Source organism: Camelina sativa, chromosome 5, assembly GCF_030686135.1.
Source record: "Camelina sativa cultivar CO46 ecotype springtype chromosome 5, ASM3068613v1".
Classification (NCBI taxonomy): Eukaryota; Viridiplantae; Streptophyta; class Magnoliopsida; order Brassicales; family Brassicaceae; genus Camelina; species Camelina sativa.
The window spans coordinates 39,505,414-39,529,198 of record NC_141884.1 but is presented as its reverse complement, the minus strand read 5'-3'; the positions used below and the strand labels follow the sequence as shown (position 1 = coordinate 39,529,198).

At 34.1% G+C, this 23,785-nt stretch overlaps 3 protein-coding genes and 1 pseudogene across 29 annotated transcripts in view; 3 read left to right on the top strand and 1 right to left on the bottom strand.

The window, feature by feature from the left end:
- LOC104788265 (V-type proton ATPase catalytic subunit A-like) overlaps positions 1–7,830 on the bottom strand; it is a 29,087-nt gene extending 21,257 nt beyond the window's left edge. Inside the window, exons 1-37 of one of the 24 annotated variants that reach the window (XM_087451461.1) lie at positions 7,429–7,830; positions 7,275–7,342; positions 7,117–7,158; positions 6,911–7,001; positions 6,771–6,833; positions 6,437–6,592; positions 6,290–6,345; positions 5,985–6,073; positions 5,791–5,842; positions 5,660–5,718; positions 5,511–5,557; positions 5,369–5,410; positions 5,240–5,266; positions 5,015–5,155; positions 4,628–4,937; positions 4,381–4,508; positions 4,130–4,277; positions 3,942–4,062; positions 3,616–3,758; positions 3,452–3,539; positions 3,294–3,372; positions 3,110–3,196; positions 2,910–3,010; positions 2,728–2,810; positions 2,479–2,589; positions 2,267–2,367; positions 2,087–2,188; positions 1,928–1,981; positions 1,789–1,850; positions 1,519–1,674; positions 1,327–1,390; positions 1,074–1,216; positions 738–894; positions 591–646; positions 298–410; positions 143–206; positions 5–38 (exon numbers count right to left, since the gene is read on the bottom strand). In XM_087451461.1, coding sequence (XP_087307587.1) covers positions 5,119–5,155; positions 5,240–5,266; positions 5,369–5,410; positions 5,511–5,557; positions 5,660–5,718; positions 5,791–5,815 — 237 coding nt within the window. In that variant the 5' untranslated portion in view covers positions 5,816–5,842; positions 5,985–6,073; positions 6,290–6,345; ... (4 more) ...; positions 7,275–7,342; positions 7,429–7,830 and the 3' untranslated portion in view covers positions 5–38; positions 143–206; positions 298–410; ... (19 more) ...; positions 4,628–4,937; positions 5,015–5,118. Of the gene's footprint in view, positions 1–4; positions 39–138; positions 207–297; positions 411–447; positions 501–590; positions 647–737; positions 906–1,073; positions 1,217–1,326; positions 1,391–1,503; positions 1,675–1,788; positions 1,982–2,086; positions 2,189–2,266; positions 2,368–2,478; positions 2,811–2,909; positions 3,011–3,109; positions 3,197–3,293; positions 3,373–3,451; positions 3,540–3,615; positions 3,774–3,941; positions 4,278–4,380; positions 4,509–4,627; positions 4,938–5,014; positions 5,156–5,239; positions 5,267–5,368; positions 5,411–5,510; positions 5,558–5,659; positions 5,719–5,790; positions 5,843–5,984; positions 6,074–6,289; positions 6,346–6,436; positions 6,604–6,770; positions 6,834–6,910; positions 7,002–7,116; positions 7,159–7,274; positions 7,343–7,428 lie in introns of those variants that run through there. The other 23 variants (XM_087451467.1, XM_087451459.1, XM_087451457.1 and 20 more) reach the window with 23 other exon arrangements.
- A 1,756-nt stretch (positions 7,831–9,586) lies between these two features.
- Positions 9,587–11,806, top strand: LOC109132954 (protein neprosin-like). 3 transcript variants are annotated; one of them, XM_087452834.1, is made up of 7 exons: positions 9,587–9,823; positions 9,928–10,014; positions 10,128–10,406; positions 10,506–10,670; positions 10,741–10,794; positions 10,934–11,080; positions 11,352–11,806. In XM_087452834.1, exons 1-7 carry the CDS (start codon positions 9,644–9,646, stop codon positions 11,727–11,729), a joined length of 1,290 nt encoding a protein of 429 aa, XP_087308960.1. In that variant the 5' UTR covers positions 9,587–9,643; the 3' UTR covers positions 11,730–11,806. The 3 variants fall into 3 exon arrangements, with proteins under 3 accessions (XP_087308960.1, XP_087308961.1, XP_087308962.1); XM_087452835.1 differs by having other exon boundaries at positions 9,601–9,823; positions 10,506–10,562; XM_087452836.1 differs by lacking the exon at positions 10,506–10,670 and having other exon boundaries at positions 9,614–9,823.
- Positions 11,807–12,339: 533 nt separating this feature from the next.
- On the top strand, positions 12,340–15,109 carry LOC104788264 (F-box/LRR-repeat protein At3g60040). Its single transcript, XM_010513998.2, has 5 exons — positions 12,340–12,563; positions 13,058–13,152; positions 13,317–14,324; positions 14,412–14,555; positions 14,654–15,109. The coding sequence occupies exons 3-5, from the start codon at positions 13,332–13,334 to the stop codon at positions 14,846–14,848; spliced, it is 1,332 nt and encodes a 443-aa protein (XP_010512300.2). The 5' UTR covers positions 12,340–12,563; positions 13,058–13,152; positions 13,317–13,331; the 3' UTR covers positions 14,849–15,109.
- Positions 15,110–21,976: 6,867 nt separating this feature from the next.
- LOC104788263 (putative GTP diphosphokinase RSH2, chloroplastic) lies at positions 21,977–23,748 on the top strand (annotated as a pseudogene). The gene is made up of 4 exons (XR_015558018.1): positions 21,977–22,275; positions 22,524–22,957; positions 23,053–23,238; positions 23,330–23,748. The product of XR_015558018.1 is annotated as a putative GTP diphosphokinase RSH2, chloroplastic (transcript).
- Positions 23,749–23,785: the final 37 nt, after the last annotated feature.

Here is a 23,785-nt window from a genome sequence, read left to right as displayed (position 1 = left end):
TCACCTGTTAGCAGAACCGCCAAGAGAATCCTAACAAACTGTGTAAAGTAAAATCAGGTTTAGAATTTCGAAATTAATTAAAAAATATCCATTAATCTGAGATGAAGAAAAGGCAAGAGAGTGAGTAGTAGGGCTTACTTACTTCGATTGATGTCTACATGGATGGATCATCGACTCCTTGTGTATCTTACATGGCCAACATGCACCTACCAGAAAGAAAAATGTCAAAACATAGTACACTGATTGTCGGATCCATACCATAAGAAAAGAAAAGCAGATGAAGATTCAGAAACAAACCTTTGTTAGTTTTTAATGTAGCAACTATCAAACAATGGTAGGTGTGAATCGTCTTCTTGGGCAAGAGATCAGTGGGCAAGAGATCAGCGGCAGCATTGAAAACTAACAAAGGTCTGTGTATACTTTAAAAACCAAATTAAGAAAACGAACAAGATACTTGAAGAGGAACGGAGCTTATTCTGATTCCCCAGACTCATTAACTCCTTTTAAATCATAATAAGCAAAAGAAACAACTAAAAGCTAACTCAAAATGAGAAAGATTAATTAAGACCCGGAATGAAAAATGAACAAACCTTCTAGTTCTGATTCCTCATACTCATTAACTCCTTTTGAATCAGCTGTTTAAAACCTGAAATCACAGAACAAGAAGAATCATAATAAGCAAAAGAAAGAACGAAAAGCTAATTCAAGAGAAAGATGAAGAGACAGTTAATGGAAACCTTGGCCTTTGAGTTTGATCTGCAAGCAGTCTTCCACCAGTCAATAGAACAAACAACTTGCCTCCTTCTGTTGTTTATCTTCCATGTCCATCAAGAGCCTTGGATTTCACCCAATCCTCCACCCATCAATCCTACTAGATAGCTCATCAAGTACAATCTGCAAAATAGCTATGATAAGCTACAGTTCAGTCAAGATTACCTAACCAACAACAAACGCTAAATAGCTCATGGGTAGAAAAAGGAAACACTGAAGAAAAAACTCGGCTCTGCACTTGGCTCGGCTCAGAAAAAAACAAACTTTGGCCTTTGAGTTTGATCTGCAAGCAGTCGTCTTACACTAGTCAAGTGAACAAACAACGGCTCTGCACTTGGCTCCTTCTGTTGCGTATCTTCCTTGTCCATCAAGAGTCTTGGATTCCAGCCAATCCTCCACCCATCAATCCTACTAGGTAGCTCATCAAGTACAATCTGCAAAATTGCTATGATAAGCGACAATAATTGTAAGTAAGCATTTAAGAACAATCTCAACCATCAAATAATTGACAAATTTCATTTATAGAAAATTTCATGTAGAAGGGAAAGAGGAGACCATCAAAGAGGTAACAGGAACCGAGGACGACAGATAAAAGGCATCCCTTCAAGTCCAAGATAAACTGAGACATAACAGAACAAAGGTTAACTCATATGGTTGTAGTAAAGAAGATAATAAAAAAAAATGTAGCATACAAGAAACCTAAAAAGATGACAGACCAGAAGAAAGATTTACCATATCAGAGTGTACCTTTGGGAAAACGTTCAAGGCAAACCTAGAATTCCAACCAGCACAAGCACGAACAATGATGCCAGCCTGTGGATATACAATCAAAACACACACATAAAGGTACGAACTTCATCATATATATATATATCAGTCCCCCTCCCTCGGTTCCTCCACGATCTGCATAAAAGAGAGGTATAGATTCATTAAGAAGATACTGAATACAAATAACAGTTAAACAAAGAGGACAAAGTTTAAGAGTGTAGGAAAAAAAAAAATCATTAGAATACATACCATATTGAAAGGTTCTCCACTTGAACCTTTCCATGCTCCGATTTCAGTTTCTTCAAACGGTTCTGAAATTGCGAGTTAGAAGACAAGAGAATTCTATAATGAGAATGAAAAAAAAATCTAAAGAGGGAATTTTACTCACAGACGAACTTGTTGAGGTATGTCAAGTATCATAACATCTACTTCAAGGACTCCTCTGCATTGAGAAAAAAAAAACTCATCAGATCCAATAATACAATACAATAATGTTGGAAGTTCGTATTATAAAGTTAAAAAAAGATACTAAGAAGAGCAAACTAACCTTCTCTTAATTTGATAGACTGGAAACAGCAGTAGAGAAGCACTCACCTCCCAAACCCGGCAACAAAAGTGGACCACCACCAAGAGATGACGAATGACAAATCTAACAAGCAATAACGACATGGTGAAGTGAAGAGGAAAGAGACCAAATTATATGCGAAGATGTATAAAAAAAGCAAACCTCTGGATTAGAGAAGAGCCTAAGTAAGAGCCCGATTGAAGAAGGCTAACAAGCCCATCTCCTTGGACATTACTTGACTGCAGTGTTGGCTGGCTCGGAACCTGAGAGAGAGACCGAGAACAAACAAAATCGTCAGGTGATATGTTTTTAGTCAATGGAGAAGAGGAGAAGAGGATTTGCCAATAATAACAAAACAGAGAACAAACCCTTACCGAGTAATGGCTTCAGTGTATAACAAAAGAGATGGAATTCAGTTGCATAACCAGGACTAAGCACAATCAAACGTCAAAGTATCAACCATTAAAAAGCAAAAGTTGCATAACCTGTGATCCCCACGCTTTGGCCAAAAGATGCCGTAAAAAAGGAAGTTAGAGCAATCGAACAAGAAACAACAAAGACGGTGGTGAAGTGATGAATAAGACAAAATCATTTGGCCATAAAAGAGAGGTCTGAGAACAAACCCTGCCGAGTACGATAGATTCTCCGGTATTGGAAGAAGCTCCATCAACCAACATAAAAGCCTGTGAACAAAAATGGTCTCAAACTGCATATATATGAAAATTGAAACAATCAACCCATAATAATCATTTACATAATTTTCAAAACAACTATCAAGGATGACTAGTTTGGCAAAAGAATTTACCTGTTGGCGGGTCATGGCAGCATTGTCAACATACATATCTGACAGCTCAACATCAGGATATTCAGAGGCTCTCTTACTCGTCTCTTCCATAAAATTGAGGCCTGCAGAGAAAAAATTGCATTGGCATCAGTGTTATATGTGTTCCAAATGAAACAAGAGAGAGGATAACAAGTAAAAGAAAACGTAATTATCAACCATACTTCCAATATATTAGCTTTTGCAGCAGAACACAGCTTGTCACGCCGTTTCCGAGCAGCATCGAAGGCAACACGAGCAATTCTATCAATCTGATTAACATTAGAAATGCTTTAAAGGAGTTAGTCCATCTGAGAGAGAGAGAAGAGGGTTTGCCAATAAAACAGAGGTCTGAGAACAAACCCTGACCGAGTAAATTGGCCCATAGATAAATAAGGACACATGGCTTTGAGTACGAAGCTCCAGGAACCCTAATTCTCCACACCTACTAGAGAAACACCATAAAACATCTAAATTGTAAACAAGAAGCAAAAAACAACAACTTTTAAAAGACAAATTCGACTTACAATGCATGTGCTTGCTTCGGTAAGAGTAACTTGATATTTCCTGCGGCTTGCTTTGTTTTGTAGCTACTGGTTCGAATAGCTCTCTGTCCTGCAATAATAATAGTGAAGACCCCATCAGATCAAATGTATGAACAATATACAGATTCAGAATGAGAGAGATATACCTCAGCCATTTATATACTTAATGTACAATTCGAAACATTTCACATTAACAAAGTAACTTCCTTGAGACTAACAAAAACTTCCTTGAGACTCAAAGCAGCACCACCTCTTGAATCACCGTCTATCTTTGTCAGCAGTTAAAAACCTGAAATCACAGAGACTGGATTTATCCAATCAATCTTAAGGATAAAGGTGTTGCTGCAGAGACTGGATTACATCAATAACAACATGGATCATCGGCCTCAGGGGTCACAAGAAAGAATCTGAGCAAGAATGAAAGAATTGTGGCTTTCTGATTTCTGAGGAAGATGAAGAGATGTGACCGAACCTTGGCCTTTTGAGTTTGGCTCTGCAAGCAGCCTCCTCGAGTCCCCACCAGCCAACAGAACAAACATCTCGACTCTTCACTTAGATCCTTGTGTATCTTCCATGGCCAAGAATACATGCACCTACCAAAAACAGACGTGTGAGTACATGGTCGGATTTATAAGAAAAAGAAAAATGAAGAATATCAACAAGCCTGTTTAGGTAGCGCAGAAGGGGACTTGCGATTTGAGCTGGTTGTCAAGGAAAGGCATGATAAGTGTGGAACCAGAACCTTGTGCACCGTATCCAACTCGCTCATATGATCCAACAGCGTCGTATGTAAAGACACACCCTTTTCCTGAAGATAATCAAGAATAAAGATCACACAGTGTACCTCTTCTATATTCACATCATAACGAAGAAAACAAAGAAGGGCATTTTAACTTCCTCGTCAATCCCACCTAGAACATTAAGTAGGGAAAAACGCTTGAAATAAAGCGTGCTGGAGAGAAGCTGAACCATTGCAGGAGTGCTGGAGAGAAGCTGAACCATTGCAGGAAAACTCCTGTTATGCTAATGTCTGATAGATCTGCAGGACACCAAACACAGAGAACAATCTTACATAAGTCTTTTATATCTTTTAAAAAAAATATGTCAATGTGACGCATTAAAGTAAGTGATAACGGTGGAAACCTAAAAGATTTTTACCTCGGAAAGTTGTAATAGACTGGCAAGAACAACTATCCAATCTTAAAACTTGACAGAACACATCTGATCTGGGCCAATAGAAACTCCGCATCTAACAGGTTCTGTAGCTCACTCATTTGGAGATGAGGACATGTATCTGAGGTAAGGCAAAGTATCTCAAAAAATGCAGAGACTTCTAATCTAGGGATCTACCGCTACGTGTTTGGTTTTCACATTGTTTCAACCAGCAAAATTAGAAGAAGAAGGTAAAAAGAGTTTTGAACATCAAAGAGACCACAACGGTGTTGATTCTTTCTCGTTGAAGAAAATCCTGCGTTTTTGGTATTGTTAGTGAGTAAATTAACTGGTCCAAGCATAAAAGTTGAAAGGTAGAGATTGTCTACGTACCACAATATCAAACTGGGTGCTTTTGATGAATGCAACAAGCTTTGACAAGTTTTTCACCAAACATCAAGTAACTGGCATGCCTTTCAGGTATGCTCTTTACAGAATTAAGCAACATGAGGACTTTGCTCTTTGAAGGAGGACCTGCATCAGAGTCGTGTTAATCAAATAAGGCAATTGTGTGACTCTATCAAATAAGAAAACCAGAATCAATGTTGCAGTCTCCACCTCTTGTCGAGTGATGACTTCTTGTTGCTGGAACCAAAGATAAGAAACCCGAAAAGCAAACATCATTACTCTGGATTCACGTTTTGAATTCCATGTTTAAAACAAACAACAAGAACATCAAATACATACTAGCTCTCCAGCAAGATTATAGAGGGACTCATCAACTGTCGCCTGGTAATTGACAAAATAAACTTTCTTAAGAACAGAAACAACAAAATTGACACGACAAGAGTACAAAGATACAAATTTTACACGCGAAAGCGAAAATTACCTGCAATAGTACTGAATGACAGCAACCCCTTCCAGTTTGGCAATAACCTGCACCATTTATACACTTAATGTACAATTCGAAAAATAGTCTAACACATTAACTAAGTAACTTTTCTCAGAAATAATTTATCAAAGAAGAATAACACAAACCTCCTTGAGACTCAAAGCAGGACCACCTCTTGAATCACCATCTAGCTTTGTCACCAGAGCTGCAGAAAGTACAGAAGCTCATCTTAGTATCCATGATAACTGCATCGACATTGTATTTCGAAAAAGCATACATGCTGTTTCTTCTCCTCCATCCATCAATTTCAATAGCTCAGCATGTACAATCTGAAACATAGTCATCATAAGCTACATTTTAGTCAAGAATAATGTTTCCGAGCCAATTACCAAATCTTATAGCTTTGATTAAAACAAGAGAATCCTAATTTGAGCTCTGGAGCAGAAATAAAACAGAGAAAAAAATTCGAACCTTGGCCTTCGAGTTTGCTCAGCAAGCAGCCTCCTCCAGTCAACGGAACAAACATCTGGGCTCTTCACTTGACGACTTAAATCATTATCCTAATGAAAAAATATAGGGAAGGATTAACTGCTGATCTGTTCTGACTCCACAAATGACTCCCACTCCAACGGCTTGGTCACTTAACAGACTGAACGAACCTTCTAACAACTGGGAGACTCACCTGTTAGCAGAACCGCCAAGAGAATCCTAACAAACTAAAAGCTAACTCAAAATGAGAAAGATTAATTAAGACCCGGAATGAAAAATGAACAAACCTTCTAGTTCTGATTCCTCATACTCATTAACTCCTTTTGAATCAGCTGTTTAAAACCTGAAATCACAGAACAAGAAGAATCATAATAAGCAAAAGAAAGAACGAAAAGCTAATTCAAGAGAAAGATGAAGAGACAGTTAATGGAAACCTTGGCCTTTGAGTTTGATCTGCAAGCAGTCTTCCACCAGTCAATAGAACAAACAACTTGCCTCCTTCTGTTGTTTATCTTCCATGTCCTCAAGAGCCTTGGATTTCACCCAGTCCTCCACCCATCAATCCTACTAGATAGCTCATCAAGTACAATCTGCAAAATAGCTATGATAAGCTACAGTTCAGTCAAGATTACCTAACCAACAACAAACGCTAAATAGCTCATGGGTAGAAAAAGGAAACACTGAAGAAAAACTCGGCTCTGCACTTGGCTCGGCTCAGAAAAAAACAAACTTTGGCCTTTGAGTTTGATCTGCAAGCAGTCGTCTTACACTAGTCAAGTGAACTGGTTGCTTCATGTGTTGTAGCAACTGGTTCTAACACGTCTCTTTATCCTGCAATAACATATAAGAATGGTTAAAAAGAGTAGAGTTGACCTTTAAACAATAGTGAAGGATGATTGAAACAAAACCTGGAGGGGTTCATCTTCTTCTTGGAGGTTGCTCATTTATGGATTGGTAGAGCTAGGTTAGCTAGCAGCTATATTTGTGACACTCCTTTCCCTGCAATTAGTTAGACAATCATCAATCAACCCATGGAATTTTATATAAAAAAAAAAAAAACCATCTAGAATCAGTCAAATAAGTAAATAAGAAGAGAGTAGTTAAAAAGAAATACGCCATGGAAACAACCATCTTCCCGTCCTCAGTTGCACCATTTCTGAATTCATCAAGAAGAAAAAAAAAAAAGAGAGAGATGGAATTCAGTTGCATAAGCAGGATTAAGCACAATCAAACGTCAAAGTATCAACCATTAAAAAGCAAAAGTTGCATAACCTGTGATCCCCACGCTTTGGCCAAAAGATGCTGTAAAACCCCAACCCCCACATCAAGAACCGGATATCCTGAAACACCACCAGATAAAAAAGGAAGTTAGAGCAATCGAACAAGAAACAACAACGATGGTGGTGAAGTGATGAATAAAGCAAACCTCTGGTTTAGAGAAACACCGGTCACCGGCGAAAGAGAAAGGCTATGACGACCTCCGACACTTCCAAAATCCGATCCGATTCGACAAGAAGAGCCTCCAAACAACACCAAAACAAACTAGAAAAAAGAGAACAAGGACGAAATCTAAACAAAGAAGGGGGAGGCTAGAACCGGTGCTAAGGAAGCCACCGCATTCCAGCCCCAGATCTGCAAATTTTCCTCCGGCGGCTGAGTTGAGAGCACTAGGGTTTTCCGTCGAGCGCTTTTTCTTCGAAATTAATAGTTGAAATACAAGACAACCGTTAATACATTATTATTAATTAAAATAAATACACTAAGAAATAATTAATATAGCCGTTGATGTCATCCAGTTGTCAATCGCAACACATCTCTTCCTTCTCGTAGAAACTTTGAATCACTTCTTTTGTTCCACCAGAAATAAATATACAAGTTGTATATTTACCAACGGGTAACCCAATGGTTGTATACATTTTCTCACGTAATTATGATGATCCTGGAAGAATAGTTCACGTAACCAGTAAGAAATACAAGACAAGACAACCGTTAATACATTATTAATTAAAATAAACACACTAAGAAATACTTAAAATAGCCGTTGGTGAAGAAGCCTAGTTTTTAGCATCCAGTTGTCAATCGCAACACATCTCTTCCTTCTGGTAGAAACTTTGAATCACTTCTTTTGTTCACGTAATTATGATGATCCATGAAGAATGGTTCACGTAATTATGTTTCAAACTTTTCTGGGGTTTTTTTTTTTTAATAAGTTGAGAAAATAAAAAATTAAGATCATTAAAGTAGTATATTGACATTGTTACATGTAACAAACAGTTGAGATAAAACACCTCTCGTATCAGTAACACTGAAGTATTTAATGCTTGCTTGAGTGACTTAAGCCTCAGAATTCAGAAAACGAATCTATAATCAGTTCGAGGTTTCCAAAACATTAGAACGAACTTGCTGTGTGAAGTTTATTCAGAATATTACATCCTTGGCTAGTTCGCTGACCTATTTCGTTGGTCATTCTGAAAAAAAAAAAAAACAATGTCCACATTTTTTTGATTAGTATTATATAAAAAAAAAAACTAGTTAAATTGTGTCAGTTTCTTCATCGTCGGAGGAAATTCATGAGCTTGTCACAGCCACACATTGAGATAACCAAGCTCTGTTTTTTCCCTTACTGTTGAAGGCACTGCTTCCAATTGATGTTATGTTCAGATTCATCCATTGTATCATGTGATAAAGGAAAAAACTAGGAATATATGTAACACATAAAAATGGATTAACAAACCAACTAGTAACCTGAAATATCTACTACGATAAAGACTTACCAATTGTGATCAATCCTTGAGGCAACCAGTGACGACGAACTCAGATATTACTTATCTTAAATACAAGTAAACCATAACAAGCAGAAGTAATGCACAAAAAAACCAAGATGCCTAACAACCACACAGCAAAAAAACATTCAAATTAAAGGTGATCTTAAACCTTAAGCAGACCTAGAAGATATATTAAACAGTCAATACAAAACTACTGACAAAGTACAAAGTACAAGAACAAGCTCGTTTTGAAGGGATTTTAAGATCACCTTTTATATGAACCAAGTGAAGGTGTTGCATATTTTGAATTATGGAGGAACTGATGAAGAGTTTAAGCGGTTGAAGAGTTTTCTTGGAGGAAAATGTACTGCAGAGGTTGTGGATAAAGGCATAAGATTGCAAACCAATAGGATCTTGGAATTTTAGTTTCATCAAGTGCCAAATTAAAGTAGCATATTTCAAGTATGCGTGAATGAATGAATATGAAATCGTGTTGCACAAAAAAAATAAGAAAAAAAAATTAGAGATTGAACTAAAAGAAGTGGATTCTAATAGATGAATTAACAAAAAGAGCTTTCTCTGGTCTTGTGTTCCTCTGTTTTCAAAGCGGTGCGTTTTGATTTATGTATTTAGAGTAAATAAGCTGGTGTAAATGAGCTAGTCAACATTTCAAACATCAATAATATACTTCCAATTTTATTTTATGCATCCTAAAAGCATTGACTTGTGTAAGTATTAACTAAAAATTACCAAAGTAAAATACACCAAATGTATCTTCAATAAAACGAGCCTAAGCACCACTATATATCTTCTTTAAAAAGTCCTATTTTTCTGTAAACTATTTGACCAAAAATATATATTTTCTCTAATTTAGTTATGATAGTCTGTTCCTTAGGGAATAAATGGTTGGTCAAATCTCTTCTGATTGTGTTGATGGTGATGGTAACACATGTAGTGGAACCAATTGCTGAAAACCTAAACCATTCAGGCCAACGAAAGCAAGAGATTGAACTCAGGCTTAAGCAACTCAATAAGCAGGCTCTTAAATCCATCGAGGTATAAAGAAAGACAAATATTAACATGTCACATGCGTTTTAATAATAACTACTTACCTATAACCATCTTTATATTTTTCTTGCAAAATTATTTGTATTTGTCAGAGTTCAAGTGGAGAAATAATAGATTGCATATCTATCACAAAGCAACCAGCTTTTGATCATCCAATTCTCAAAAACCATACGATTCAGGTTCTATAATTGAAAAAGTTCCTTGTCAAGTTGTCAGTCGTTCTCCTAAGTAACGCTACATGGCTTACTATAACTGCTAACATTTATAATTATGGTAAAAATATTGTATATAGATGAAACCTAGTTCCTATCCACACGAGGTTTTCACTGAAGATGATGATGCATCAACACCAAACAACCATGAAGAACAGCCCGAAGATATAGCTCAGCCTTGGCACTTGGCTGGAGATTGTCCGGAAAACACTATTCCCATCAAAAGAATAACAAAAGAAGATCTTTTAAGAGTAGATTACATTCAAACTTACGGAAAAAAAGATTGTTGCTCGAACATCTCTCAGCGTCATCGATTATATGATCACCCAACTGCTATCAAAGATGATAACGACCATGAGGTATATATGCACACCCAGATCATCCACATATATTTTGCCACATAAAAAAATTTTAATGTTAACGAACTATATATATATATGTGTGTTTTATTCTGGTAGTATGCGATCACATATGTTAAAAATGGTGCAATTCGCGGAGCTAAAGCACAAATAAACGTATGGAAACCGTATATCGAAAATGTAGAAGAAGTCAGTATATCACAAATATGGGTCTTAGGAGGCAAATTTGGTCCTGGTTTGAATACTCTAGAAGCTGGTTCGCATGTAATATAATTTAGTTACTATCTTTTCCTATTTGATTTCAGTTTCCAATAATATAATGTTCACCTCACAGGTCCATCCGGTTCTATATGGTGATGCCAATCCCCGAATTTTTACTTACTGGACAGTAAGGTTTCCACGACCTAACTAATATTTATATTTGCTTCTTCATTTATATTATACTGTTCAAAGTTTTATATCAACTAATTTTAGGCTTTTATAAGAAAAATGGCTACCTGATTTTTATTAAATGAAAAAATAAACAGAACGATGGCTACCAAAAAAAGGGGTGCTACAATCTCCTCTGCTCAGGCTTTGTTCAAATCAACAAAATAATCTCCCTTGGTGCTTTGGTAAAACCCATCTCCACCTATAATGGCCCTCAATATATACTGACCGTACAAATATGGAAGGTTGGTTTAGTTCATTAACAAGAATGAACTATTATATCTACACATTTTTATGTCTTTTTAAATATATTCAACAAATACTTACGAGTTATGATCACAATTCTTACTTTTTACATAAAATTCTTTCACAAGTGCATTAGTTCCGCATCATGTCCATTTTTATATTGCATTATATTGAACCACTATTTCATTTAGTAATCATTTTTTTTATTTGTTAATTATGAATCATTTGGTAAAATCTCCAAAATAAATCAGAATTTTGCTTTTTTTTTAGGATCCAAAAACAGGAAATTGGTGGTTGCAATTGAACGAGAAAGAATTGATAGGATATTGGCCAAAGGAACTATTCCCAAAGCTAGCAGACTCGGCCAACATCATAGAGTGGGGAGGTGAAGTAGTGAACAAGAAGAAAAATGGACAACACACTGCCACCCAAATGGGAAGTGGACACTTTCCAAGTGAAGGTTTTGGAAAGTCAAGTCATTTTAAGGCCGTCAAGATAATTGATATGTCTAATGGTATAAGAGACCCGGTCAAAGTTCAAACAATAGTGAGTCGACCTACTTGTTACAATCTCAAGACTGGTTATAGTAAGTCATGGGGAGTTTTCTTTTACTATGGTGGTCCTGGTCGTAACTCTGCATGTCATTAGAAATTCAAATACATAATATATTAGAAATTCAAATACATAATATATATGAATTTATGTTATTGTGTTTGAAGTCTTAATTTAAAGATTATCACTATGCATTTGTGGATGAATAATGCAATCGAATGCCATCGTCCAAATCGAAAAATGTAGTTGCGAGATAGTATATTCATTGTAATTTAGAAAAAAAAAAAAAAGACAATAGTGAAATAGCTAAGTTACTTGTGGTATAAGTTAAACCAACCTATCATACAAAAAAAATTAAGCTTTCAGAGTATGCCAATTCTTTAATTTTTTAAAAAATTTAGGGTGTTTTTAGATTATTATTATTATTAGGATACTCCGTTTAATATCCTTTTTTTTTTTTGAACAAAAATATTTCGTTTATTTAAATTTGTCATAAAGAATTTTAGTTTATATAATCGTTAATGAATACCAACCTACAAATTAACAGTCGTGTATAACTAATAAGGCTGATAAATTTTAACCACAAGTGTTTAAATATGGTAGATTTGGAAAGAATTTAGGAAAATATAGCAGAAATGGCAAATATCCCTAAATGATATATACAATTTGTTTAGAGAAACTTGTTAATGTAGTTTTTTCTTTTTTTGGGTAGGAAGTTGTTAATGTACTAATGTAGTGTTGTGGTGTAACACGTTTAGCAGCTTATACGCAGGTTTCGGGTTCGATTCTCAATCATACCCTTTATAACTTTTGATTTTTTTTTCTTTTTTCTTTTTTCTCTCCGTCTACTCGCCGGTTCTACTTTTTGATTTCTCTCCGTCTTCTCGCCGGTTCTACTGTATCTTTTCCATTCATTGCTCCATCGAAGCTGTAAGTTTCTCTCTTCGACTTTTCTTAGGGATTTTGTTTCCAGTCGGAGCCGGAAATATTTAGGGTTTGTTTCTATAAGTTCCACGAATTGAATTCGTAAGAGTTTCTGTAATCGTTGTTGTGTTATCATATATGTTCATGTGGTATGCTTGCTCAGATCTATAGAGTTTCTGTAATCGTTGTTGTAAGTTCCAGGAATTGAATTCGTAAGAGTTTCTGTAATCATATATGTTCATGTGGTATGCTTGCTCAGATCTATAGATCTCTCTGCTTCTATAGCATCCATTCAATTTTGTGGTTGGTTCTAGATTTCTTTTGTTCTTGTATCTTTGATCTTAATTTGAGTTTTTGGAATCAATACTGTTTTGTGCAATTTGATGCAATGCCAATGGATATATCAAGCTAGATTTGTGTTTGTGTTTGATCTTTAGTTCTTTTCAAACCAATGCCAATGTCAACCATCGTCTAATTCCGTGCATCATTTGACCTCTCAGGTGATCTCTAATTGTGAAAAGTGACCTTTGTTCTCTCTGGTTCGTTCTTGTTTTGGATTTAAGCTCCCTTTGGTTCTTATTAAGTGCTCAAGCAGGTGAGTTCATTTGAGTCTACTACTTATCGCTTTCTGGTGTGGTATATTATACTGTTCATCTACTTGTGACCTTCATCCCCACAAATATCAGATTCTGCTAGGTTATAGAATTGATCTTATCCTTTTTTGGTGGGTACATTGTTTGAATCATTTTTTTTTTTCAGGCTATCTCTCTCTCTATGGATGCCAAAAGCTTTGACAATCCCTTCCGGAGAGATGCAATCAGCTGGCTCCCTGACGAGGTTCTGGGCAAGATCTTGTCATTTCTTCCGACAAAACAGGCCGTTTCAACATCTCTTCTTTCAACAAGGTGGAGGTATATCTTTCGACTGGTGGATAATCTCGAGTTTGATGATTCTTTCTCCCTGCTAGCCCAAGAGGCTCAACAACCAAGGAATGCGAATCGGGAGGCCTTCGAGAAATTTCTGCGCGCCCAAGGGGTTGATGAACAAACTAGTTATGTGTTCACGGAGGGATTCAAGAATATGGTTGATCGAACATTAGCTTTGCAATGTGATTATCCGATCAAGAAATTCTCCATAAAATGTCATGTTGGCAAGGATGATGATGACTCCCGAAAGGCTTGTGTGGGCCGCTGGATATCTAATGTTGTAGGACGCGGTGTTTCAGAACTGGACTTAAGGATAAAAGATGGGACTGAACACTTCCTGCCTCCTCTGCTCTTCGCAAGCAAAACACTGGTTAAGCTTACAATAGGGACACAGCTCTACCTTGGAAAGCTTCCTTCATATGTCTCTCTTCCATCTCTTAAGGTTCTCTTCATCGATTCGGTTTTCTTTGAATATGAAGATCTGTGTTGTGTGTTTCTTGCTGGCTGCCCGGTGCTCGAGGAGCTATTAGTCCATCACAAGGACTTTACAGGAATGCCTGAGACCATCTCGAGTCCAACCGTCAAGCGACTATCAGTTTACTACGATTCTCCAATTGATGTTTATGATGATACCTCTATGTCATTTGACCTACCGAATCTTGTCTACCTTGAGTACTCAGATTGTGCCTTGGCTGAGTATATGCAAGTTAATTTGGACTCCCTAGTCGAAGCTAAGCTGGATCTTTATGAGGCAGGTAATGTCAAGAGGCGGGATGTGACGAATCTTGTTACAGGGATAAGAAATGTTGAGATCCTTCATCTGTCTCCCGCTTCGGTTGATGTGAGTTGGCCAGTTTCTTTCTTTCGTTTTCGTTTTCGTTTTGAAAAGACCTTGGGATATTATTGAAGTGTGTTTTGTATGTTTCAGGTGATTTATTCTTACTGTAGAGATGGTCTTCCGGTGTTCAACAATCTGGTTAATTTATCTTTTGGGTGTAAGAATCAGCGAGGTTGGAACCTGCTGGCAGATCTGCTTGAGCAATCTCCAAAGCTTGAAACTCTAATCATCCAGGTATCTTCAATAAGCAAAACCCCTTTGAGCAAATACATATACACATACTTACTAGTTGATCATTTACATACATCATATATTGGTCGATGCTTCTTCAGGATCTGACTGGCTACACACGCGATGTCTCCTTGCCTCTGAACCAAGTGAAGGTGCTGCGTGTTCTGAATTATGGAGGAACTGATGAAGAGTTGAAGCGGTTGAAGAATTTTCTTGGGGGAAAATGTAATGCAGAAGTTGTGGATGAAGGCATAAGATTGCAAACCAATAGGATCTTGGAGTTTCAGTTTCAGTAAGTGCCAGATTAAAGTAGCATATTTCAAGTGTGCGTGAATGAATGAATGAAATCAAGTGTAGCACAAAAAAAGAGAAAAAAAAATTAGAGATTGAACTAAACGAAGTGGATTCTGATTAACAAAAAGAGCTTTCTCTGGTCTTCTGTTCCTCTGTTTTCAAAACTGTGCGTTTGCTTTATGTATCAGAGTAAATAAGCTGATGTAAATGAGCTAGTCAACATTTCAAACATCAATAATATACTTCCAATTTTATTGTATGCATCCTAAAGCATTGACTTGTGTAAGTATTAACTAATTTACCAAAGTGAAATACACCAAATGTATCTTCTATAAAGTCGCAGTCTAAAGCTCATAGTGTTCTAGGAGAATTTGAACGCCTTGAACAGGTTAAAGTGGAAGAGGATGATGGCAGAATATTGCAACTCTAAAGGATGTAATGATGCATGCTTCTTGGAGGTTCCCACTTCCATCAAAGTTTGCCTCGAATACATAAGGCATGAAACTCGTACAAATCAAAGTTTACTACTATTATGCTGTGTACCATGAAACTCTTTTTTATGTTTTTCTGTCTTCTAAAAGAAGCTCTGTACTTGACATATGTACCTAAGAATGTTATTTTTTTTTGGAAAATAAATTACTGTTATAGTGATAATTCTTTTATTTGTGCTATTTACACGACATTATTCCACATGTTGTTTAGTTATTAGAACGTGTAGATCCCAACTACACATTTTAAACAAAAGAAAAAGGAAGAAAAAAAACAAGAGTAAAATCATTTAACCCACGGGAACAGTGATACAATGAAACAAAATTTGATATTGGCTGGTCAACAAAATTTGATATGATAACAAATGCTACCCAGTCAAACTTTTATAAATTAATACTTTACAAATTAATAAATTTTGCTAGTTCTTTATAAAATTTAATAAGATTATAAAATAATAATTTTTTGAAATCTCCATGTAAAATATAATCACAATGATATCATAAATTAAAAATCATGTAAATATAGATGTGGATATAAATATAATGTATGTTTCTCCTAAAGCTCACATATATAAAACAATTGTTATGTTGTATTTTTAAAGTATAATAATATAATATACTCTATAAAATAACATAAAAATAGCTATATAATTTCTAGATATGCATCATTTACATTTTGATAATTTGATAGACTATTAGAATAAAATAATTGATATTATTATTCATAAATTTGAATCTATGTATGTCATATGTATAAGTGAATTTGTCTATAGTATTTGTAATTTATGGTCAATAATGTTTTTTAAATATTACAAATTCAATACCAAAACTATAAAATTTACAACATCCAAAAATCTAATCTTATTTTACTAAAATTATCTCAATTCATAATTTTTTTTAAATTACACAATTAAAAATATATTTATAAATTCATAATTATTAATTTACGCTATAAAGTAATAATTATTAATTTATAGATAAGCCTAAGATCTCATAATCTTGTTCATACCTTTAACCTCTTTTTCATTTCTGGTCTTTACAATCAAGACTATATTTACCAAAACCATGTTGAACCTTTAAACCTTTTATGTAGCATGTCCTTCTAAATTACAACTGATTAAGTGACTCCGTGCAATGAATGTTCATTTCTTTATTTATGTGTTCCACTCATGTTGAAAGCCTTTTTTTTTGTCAAAGTTTGGAACCATGGTCGGTCCTAGGTTGAATATGGCCTAAAGCATATTTTGTAAAATATGGCCTTATATATATATATATATATATTTGTTAACAATAAAAGAAATCATGTTAATATATTTTTAAAGGACTAAATGACAGTAAATATTTTTATAATTATGAAATTAACTCTTCCAAATGTTTTTGTGAAGTAATCGCGATTAGGTACCTAATCTAGAACAGAATCGGTAACAATCAACAACCAGAACCTTGATGGTAATCAACAATCAGAAGGTAACAATCAACAATCAACAATCTAGGAAGGAATCACCGACCTTCGTTTACTAGCGACTGAAGACGGAGAGGGAAAGTGACTGATGTGGACATATCAATTCGATGTTTCCGTTGGGTTATTTCCGTTTACTATGTGTGTTATTTCCGTTGGGTTTGATTTTGGTTTATGTTTGTTTGGTTCGGTTTAACTTAAATATCAACCTTTAATCAACCGATTGGTTTAATAATACCAGGAAATACGAAAACTACAAACTCTGTCGTTTCATCACGGATAAGTAAGTAGAGTGGAATTTAATTTCTTAACCCCTAAACTCATAATACCTGGGATTAAATGAATGATCGACGACCTTCTCCCTTGCAAGTGCTCACGTTCTTTCACCACATTCAGGTAACTTTTTTTTTTTAGCTTCTTCTACTAAGTTTAGTTTCTATACCTAATCATTGACACATCATCGTTACTTGTAATTTAGGAAAGTTGCTCTTTTCTGATATCTGTTCTAATCTGTTTCCAACAAGTGCTTAAACTGCAAGCAAGTGAGTTTCGTGAAACTGTTGTACTTAACCAGTAATGTAATACTAGTATTTAATCCGCGCCCGCGATACATCGCGGGACAATATTTTTAATTTAAAAAATTGAAAATTTATATTGTATTTATTTGTTATTTTATTATTGTTTTATTAATTTTAAAAATATAAAATTTTACAGGTATTTGATATAAATATTCAAAGTATAGGATTTTTGTAGTGTTTTCAAGGTTTTAACCCGTGTGGTATATATATAGTCTAGTAATACATTTATCTCTTCGTACACATCTAAAAGTATTTTAAAAAAAACAATTCCACTTAACTCCCTATATGGGATTAATGCCAACCTGTCTCACCAAAATCAAAATAAGTTTTTTTACCAAGTTTAATTATGTTAATTGTTTTACCAAATTAGCATATTTTTATCGTTTATAATTTTTTCATGTCAATATATATAGTTTATGATAATTAATAGAATTTTAATTTTTTGGTACTTTCTCAAAAAAATAAAAAATAAACCAAATTATATGGGAGTTTTCAACATTGGATTTTTGGTTTAGAAAATTTATTAATGTTAATATAATTATGGAGATTGTAAACTTTTGTTACAGAAAATCAGTTGTATATCATTTAAATTTGAGAGATTCTAGCATCTATAAAAATAGTTTTGGAGATTTAATGGGTTAAAACTTTAATAAGTAGAGTTGTTTTTGGAAAAATCGGAATGTATAGATGTTGTTAAGATTTTATGACAATAAATGTAACAAATGTTGGTCAATTTAAGAAAGTTTAGTATTTGAGTTTCTCTGCAATGTTATTTATGAAATTGTTTTAGGGGTTAATGTTGCAAAAAAAATTAAATAAGTAAAACTTAAAGAGCATAAACCAAAATATACTTCAAAAATGTTAATATAGATTGTTCGTTTCGGTTAATTAAGCACTTTTGAATCAATCGAGCTTGAACTTTTAAATCAATTCAATCCCAATAACAGAAAAGTTTGAACCTTTAGTTGCTATTCTGTCTTTGAACCTTTAGTATGCATCAAAAATTCTGCTTCAGAGTGTAGTTGTTTGCTCAAGTCCTTGCAATTGTGCAATATGGATCTTCAATGGACTTTGTTAACACTCAGGAAAATTTGAGTCTCCACTACGTTATATAGAAGTTTTCACTTTTTTTTTGTGTTGGTGTGTACTGTGTATATTGTGGTCAATCTAGCATTTGAATCACTTGAGAATGAAAACCACAATATACAAATTTGACACATCATCATCGTTACTTGTAATTTTGCAAAGTTGCTCTTCTCTAATCTATGGCCCCGATTGGTAACGTAACGGCTGTTACTTGTGGCTGTAAAGACTTTAATTTTAAAATTTTAGCTGTAGAGAATTTGGTTGTAGATGCTTTGACTGTAAAAACTTTAACCGTTAAAATTTGATTGGTAACAAACACTTTAAAACTGAGACTATTACTTTTATTATTAAAATATATTAAAATGATGATATTAATGATGATAATGAAACTAAAAATAATTATTATTGAAATGAATCTTAAAAAATGAGAAAAATAAGAATAATTAATGTGTAAAAATAATTTATGTAAAATTTATATATAAACTTTTGGAGAGCTTTAAAGTATAATGGAAAGAGAAAAAAATAAAGTTCTATATTTATTTATTTTTAAAGTCTGGTTTTGACGCTTTAAAAAATCTGAGAAAATAAAGAAGGAAAAAATATAAATGACTTACAAAGCTTTTAAAAAAATAAAAATTAAAAAGTATGATTGGCAAATAAATGGCTGTTAAGGCTTTAATTTTTTTTAGTCTTAAAAGTCTTCTACCAATCAGGGTCTATGTTCTTCTCTTATTGTGCAATACGGGTCTTCTATATGGTCTTTGTTAACACTCAGCCAAATTTGAGTCTCCCACTATGTTATAGAAGTTTTCACTCTTTTTTTGTGTTGGTGTATATTGTGGTTAATCTAGCAAAGATAGACCTGTTGATCCGGAATGAACTCTTGCAGCTGCGTCTTCAGACTCTGAGCTGCATTGCCACCATTTGAACGAAATAAACAAGTAACACCACAAGCAGCACTTCCAGAAACAAATACCAAGAAGGAAAAAAAAAACAAATTTCTTTGTAGTGGTAATCAAATAATTTTGGCATGTACGTTATAATGGGTCAGTGGCATTAAATTTTGGTATGATTATAATGGGAGACTACCATTTCTTTTTGGCGTTTGAATTAGGAAAGTAGACAGTAAAAACCTTATTTTGGATTATATACGGAAGTATTAATATTTAATATATATACATACGCCATTCAAATATTGATAGGCGGTGTATAGCTAGCACATTAAATTTGCATCTTATTATGTTATGTAAACTTTTCTCTTTTGGTATTTCAGTATTTTATTTTTTACTATATTATATCTTAACTTTGATTCCCCAAGTTGTAGATATAAGGCAATTAGGAGATATATATTCCTCTTATGAGATTAATATATAAACTAACTTTTTGTCGACTAGGAACTTTTTTGTTTAACAAAAAGAACAAGTTTTGGTGAGGGTACTGGAGAAACAATATGGATCATTCGAGTTTTCTGCGTGTAATCTATATCTCTGGAGTATTCGGTGTTGCCGCGGTCGTCTTTGTTTTACTTTATGTGTGGAATGTTTGTACCGCCGACCGAACACCCGTCGCACCCACTTCTAATGCGTAATGTCATTGTAACTCTATATATTTAAAATAATGTTTCAATCATTTTGTTAATTTCCAACCTTAAGTTTCCGTAAAATTGTCATCCTACTATATTAATTGGGAAATACAAATATAAAACTAACCTTAAAATGGGTAAAAAATTACATTCAATTGCCATTAGAAAATTTTAATTAAGCTTAACTAATTAATTAAATAAATATAATTAAATTTTTTTTTAAAAACAATCACAGATAAAATATAAAAAAATCTAGAAAAATATATTTTCTCTCTCCAATAAATTATGGACAAAATTACTAAATATTTTTTTTAAAAAATAAATAAACCAATCAGAATTTTAAAAACTAGATTTTATATCCAAATATACAATATAATTTGTTTTTAATAACTAAATTTCGAAAATTTTGTTAAAATTTCAAAATATGATTCTCCTATCATCTTTATTTTATTTTATTTACAAATTGTTTGAAATTTTTATATAATATTTATGATTAATAAAGTACATAATTTTTTCTGCATTTGTTGTGATTTGAATTTTTAAAAAACGAAAATATATTAATTAATCTATGAAAAATGTATGTTTTGTTTTCTACATTGGCGGGATGGTAAAACTAAATTTATATAGATGATATTAATAATTTTTATTTGCTCACAATTATAATATTAAAATTACTACTTTATATTTCACAAAATAATGAATCAAATACAAGAAACAAACAATATAAAACTGCAATATAAGTTAATAAAAAAATAGACTAATTGATTTACAGAACAATTAAAAATAAATATTATCTCAAAAAAAAAATTTTAAAAAATATGTAACAATAAATTTTATTATTATATTAGAAATTTTTTAAAAAATGTTGACCCGTGCTTAAAGCACGGGGTATCTCCTAGTATGTTATTACGTTGCAGTACAATGATGTGATGTGAGATCAATTATGTTAGCATGCATGTTATCATGACTTCAATGATGTGAGATCAATTATGTGTGCGGTGTGTTATGAATTCTAATATATATACACACAAAAAAAACTTAGGGAGGTGTATTGAAACAATGATTTTGGAGGATTTGATGGGATTTAGTAAATTTGGAATTTCTGTAGATTTTAGGGAAGTTGATATGATTTATAGGAAAATTCTTTCAAATCACACCTAAAACCATGAGACTTGGATTTCTGTATTTTTAACTAAACAAATCCTCTCAAATCCTCCAGAATCCCTAAAACTTATTAAAATCCAAATCCACAAACTGTTTTGAATAACAGTGGATTTTAAAGTAGATTTTTAAATCATTAGTTCAATAACAGTGGATTTCAGGAGAGTTTTTAAAATCCATGATTGAATAACATAGGATTTGTAACTTTTACACAAATCACTTAAAATATCAAGTTGAATACACCCCCCTTAGAATGGGTTTATAATTTCTGTGAAAAAAAAACAAAGAAATCATATATAAGCACAATGTATCGTCATATATAATACGAGAGCCCCAATTTGAAATCTTTAATTTGTTGTGGCATTTTGCTGATCAAATAATTTTGGTACGTACGTAATAATGGCACTGCGGGCATTCAATTTTGTAACGATTTACATATTTATTTAACATAAAATTAAATTTCATTTGTATTCTGACAATCACAATAATTTAGGGTTTATGATTGCTTGATTGATTAATAATAATCTATCAATGATTTAGTGTAAAAGCTCTATAAATTATCTCTATGAAAGATAGAGAGAACAAGTTTTTAGGTGTGTTGAAGAACGAAACAATATGGTTGTTAGACCATGGGCAACGGCGTTGATTCGGGCCGTCCCCGATTTAAAAAAAAAAAAAAATTAATTCTTAAAAGCCCAATAACGAAAAAACGGTTCTTATTTGGGGACGTTTTTCATCCGTCTTCTTCGCCACGTGGTGTTGTTTGATTGGTTGTCGAAAATAATTTCTCTAGACAAAATTTCTTCGACTTCCTTCTTTTCTCTCGACGGAGACAACAAAGGCGATGGCGTCTCTTCTCGCAAACGGTGTCTCCGGCTTCTCACCACAACCCACTTCAGATTCCTCAAAATCACCAAAAGGGTTCCACCCAAAACCCGAATCTTTCAAATTCCCATCTCCCAAATCCCTAAATCCAACAAGACCACTCTTCAAAATCAGAGCCGATGTCGGAATCGACTCTCGTCCCACCATCGAAGCTACCGAATCATCAAGCTCAGCCGATAAGCTTCAACAGGTATCCTTCGATTAACTTCCAAGATATGTGTTATTACTCTGCTCCTAAAAAGAAACCAACTATGAAACCGACCAATTTAGTCGAATTTGATTTTCGGATTCTTATAAATTCTCCAAAGCGGAGGGTTTTTTATGATTCGGATTTATATGTCGTGTTTCGTTCCGGCGAAGTTTATAAGTTCTTTGTATAGCTTTGTGTGTTTTTGGGTTAATTGTGCTGATAAAACCAATTGAATTGATGAATCGCAGAAGCCAATCGTCGTCGGAGGTCTCTCTTCTCTTTTCTCCGGCGCATCTATCAAATCTTCGGCTTCCTCTTGCTCTTACTCAACCGGAGTCGACGAGTTCTCTTCACTACGTGATGATTTGAAATATCTGAGCTTGAGCAGCTCCTTTTGTTATTCCTCCCCTGCGAAATTTAGACGAGATCACCACCAGAGCCCTATCTCTGTTTTTCATGGTCCTGTTTCGTGTAGTTGTAGCCCTCTGATGAGAACGTCTCGTGATCGGATTCTGTTCTCGATGATGAGCTTACGTTTCCTATGGAGGATGGTTTTGGTGTTGACAAGAGAAAGCCATATGCTAGGGATTTGCTAAGACGTGCTCAATTAAGACACGAGATCTTCAAAGATGAATATGTGATCAAAGCTTTTTATGAAGCAGAGAAAGGTCATAGAGGACAGGTAGAAAGAAAAACACAATTTTATTTTATGAAAGTTTCAATTTTTGTATGATTTTAGGTGACTGAAACTTTTTTGTTTGATGTGCGTGTAATCAGATGAGAGCTAGTGGTGATCCTTACCTTCAACATTGCGTTGAGACTGCTATGTTGTTGGCTAATATCGGAGCTAACTCAACTGTTGTTGTTGCTGGTCTACTTCGTGATACCATGGACGATTCGTTCATGAGCTATGATTATATTCTTAGAAACTTTGGAGCAGGAGTTGCTGATTTGGTTGAAGGGGTAAGGAACATGGACATTTAGTGATTCAGATTCTTGGTTTTTAAATCCGTGTGTGTTAGCTAATTGAGTTCAATGTGTGTGTTTTGTATAGGTTTCAAAGCTTAGTCAATTGAGCAAACTCGCTAGAGAGAACAATACAGCGTGTAAAACCGTTGAAGCAGATCGATTGCACACAATGTTTCTTGCAATGGCAGATGCAAGAGCTGTTCTTATAAAACTGGCTGATCGATTACACAACATGAAGATGCTTTACGCTTTGTCCCCAGTGAAGCAGCAGAGGTTTGCTAAAGAGTCGCTGGAAATATTCGCACCTTTGGCTAATCTGGCATCAATGAGATGCAATGACATGCTTTTAGTAATTGGTGAGATTGATTTTAAAATTTCTATGAGTTGAATAAAATGTTTGTTTTTGTTTTGATGTTTTTATGTTATATTTTTTATGTTATTAATTTCTAAATTGTATGTTTTTGTTTTTTCAACTTTAAATAATTAATCTTTAAACTTTCAAAATATTATTATTTTATTCGGAGGACCAAATACAAATAGA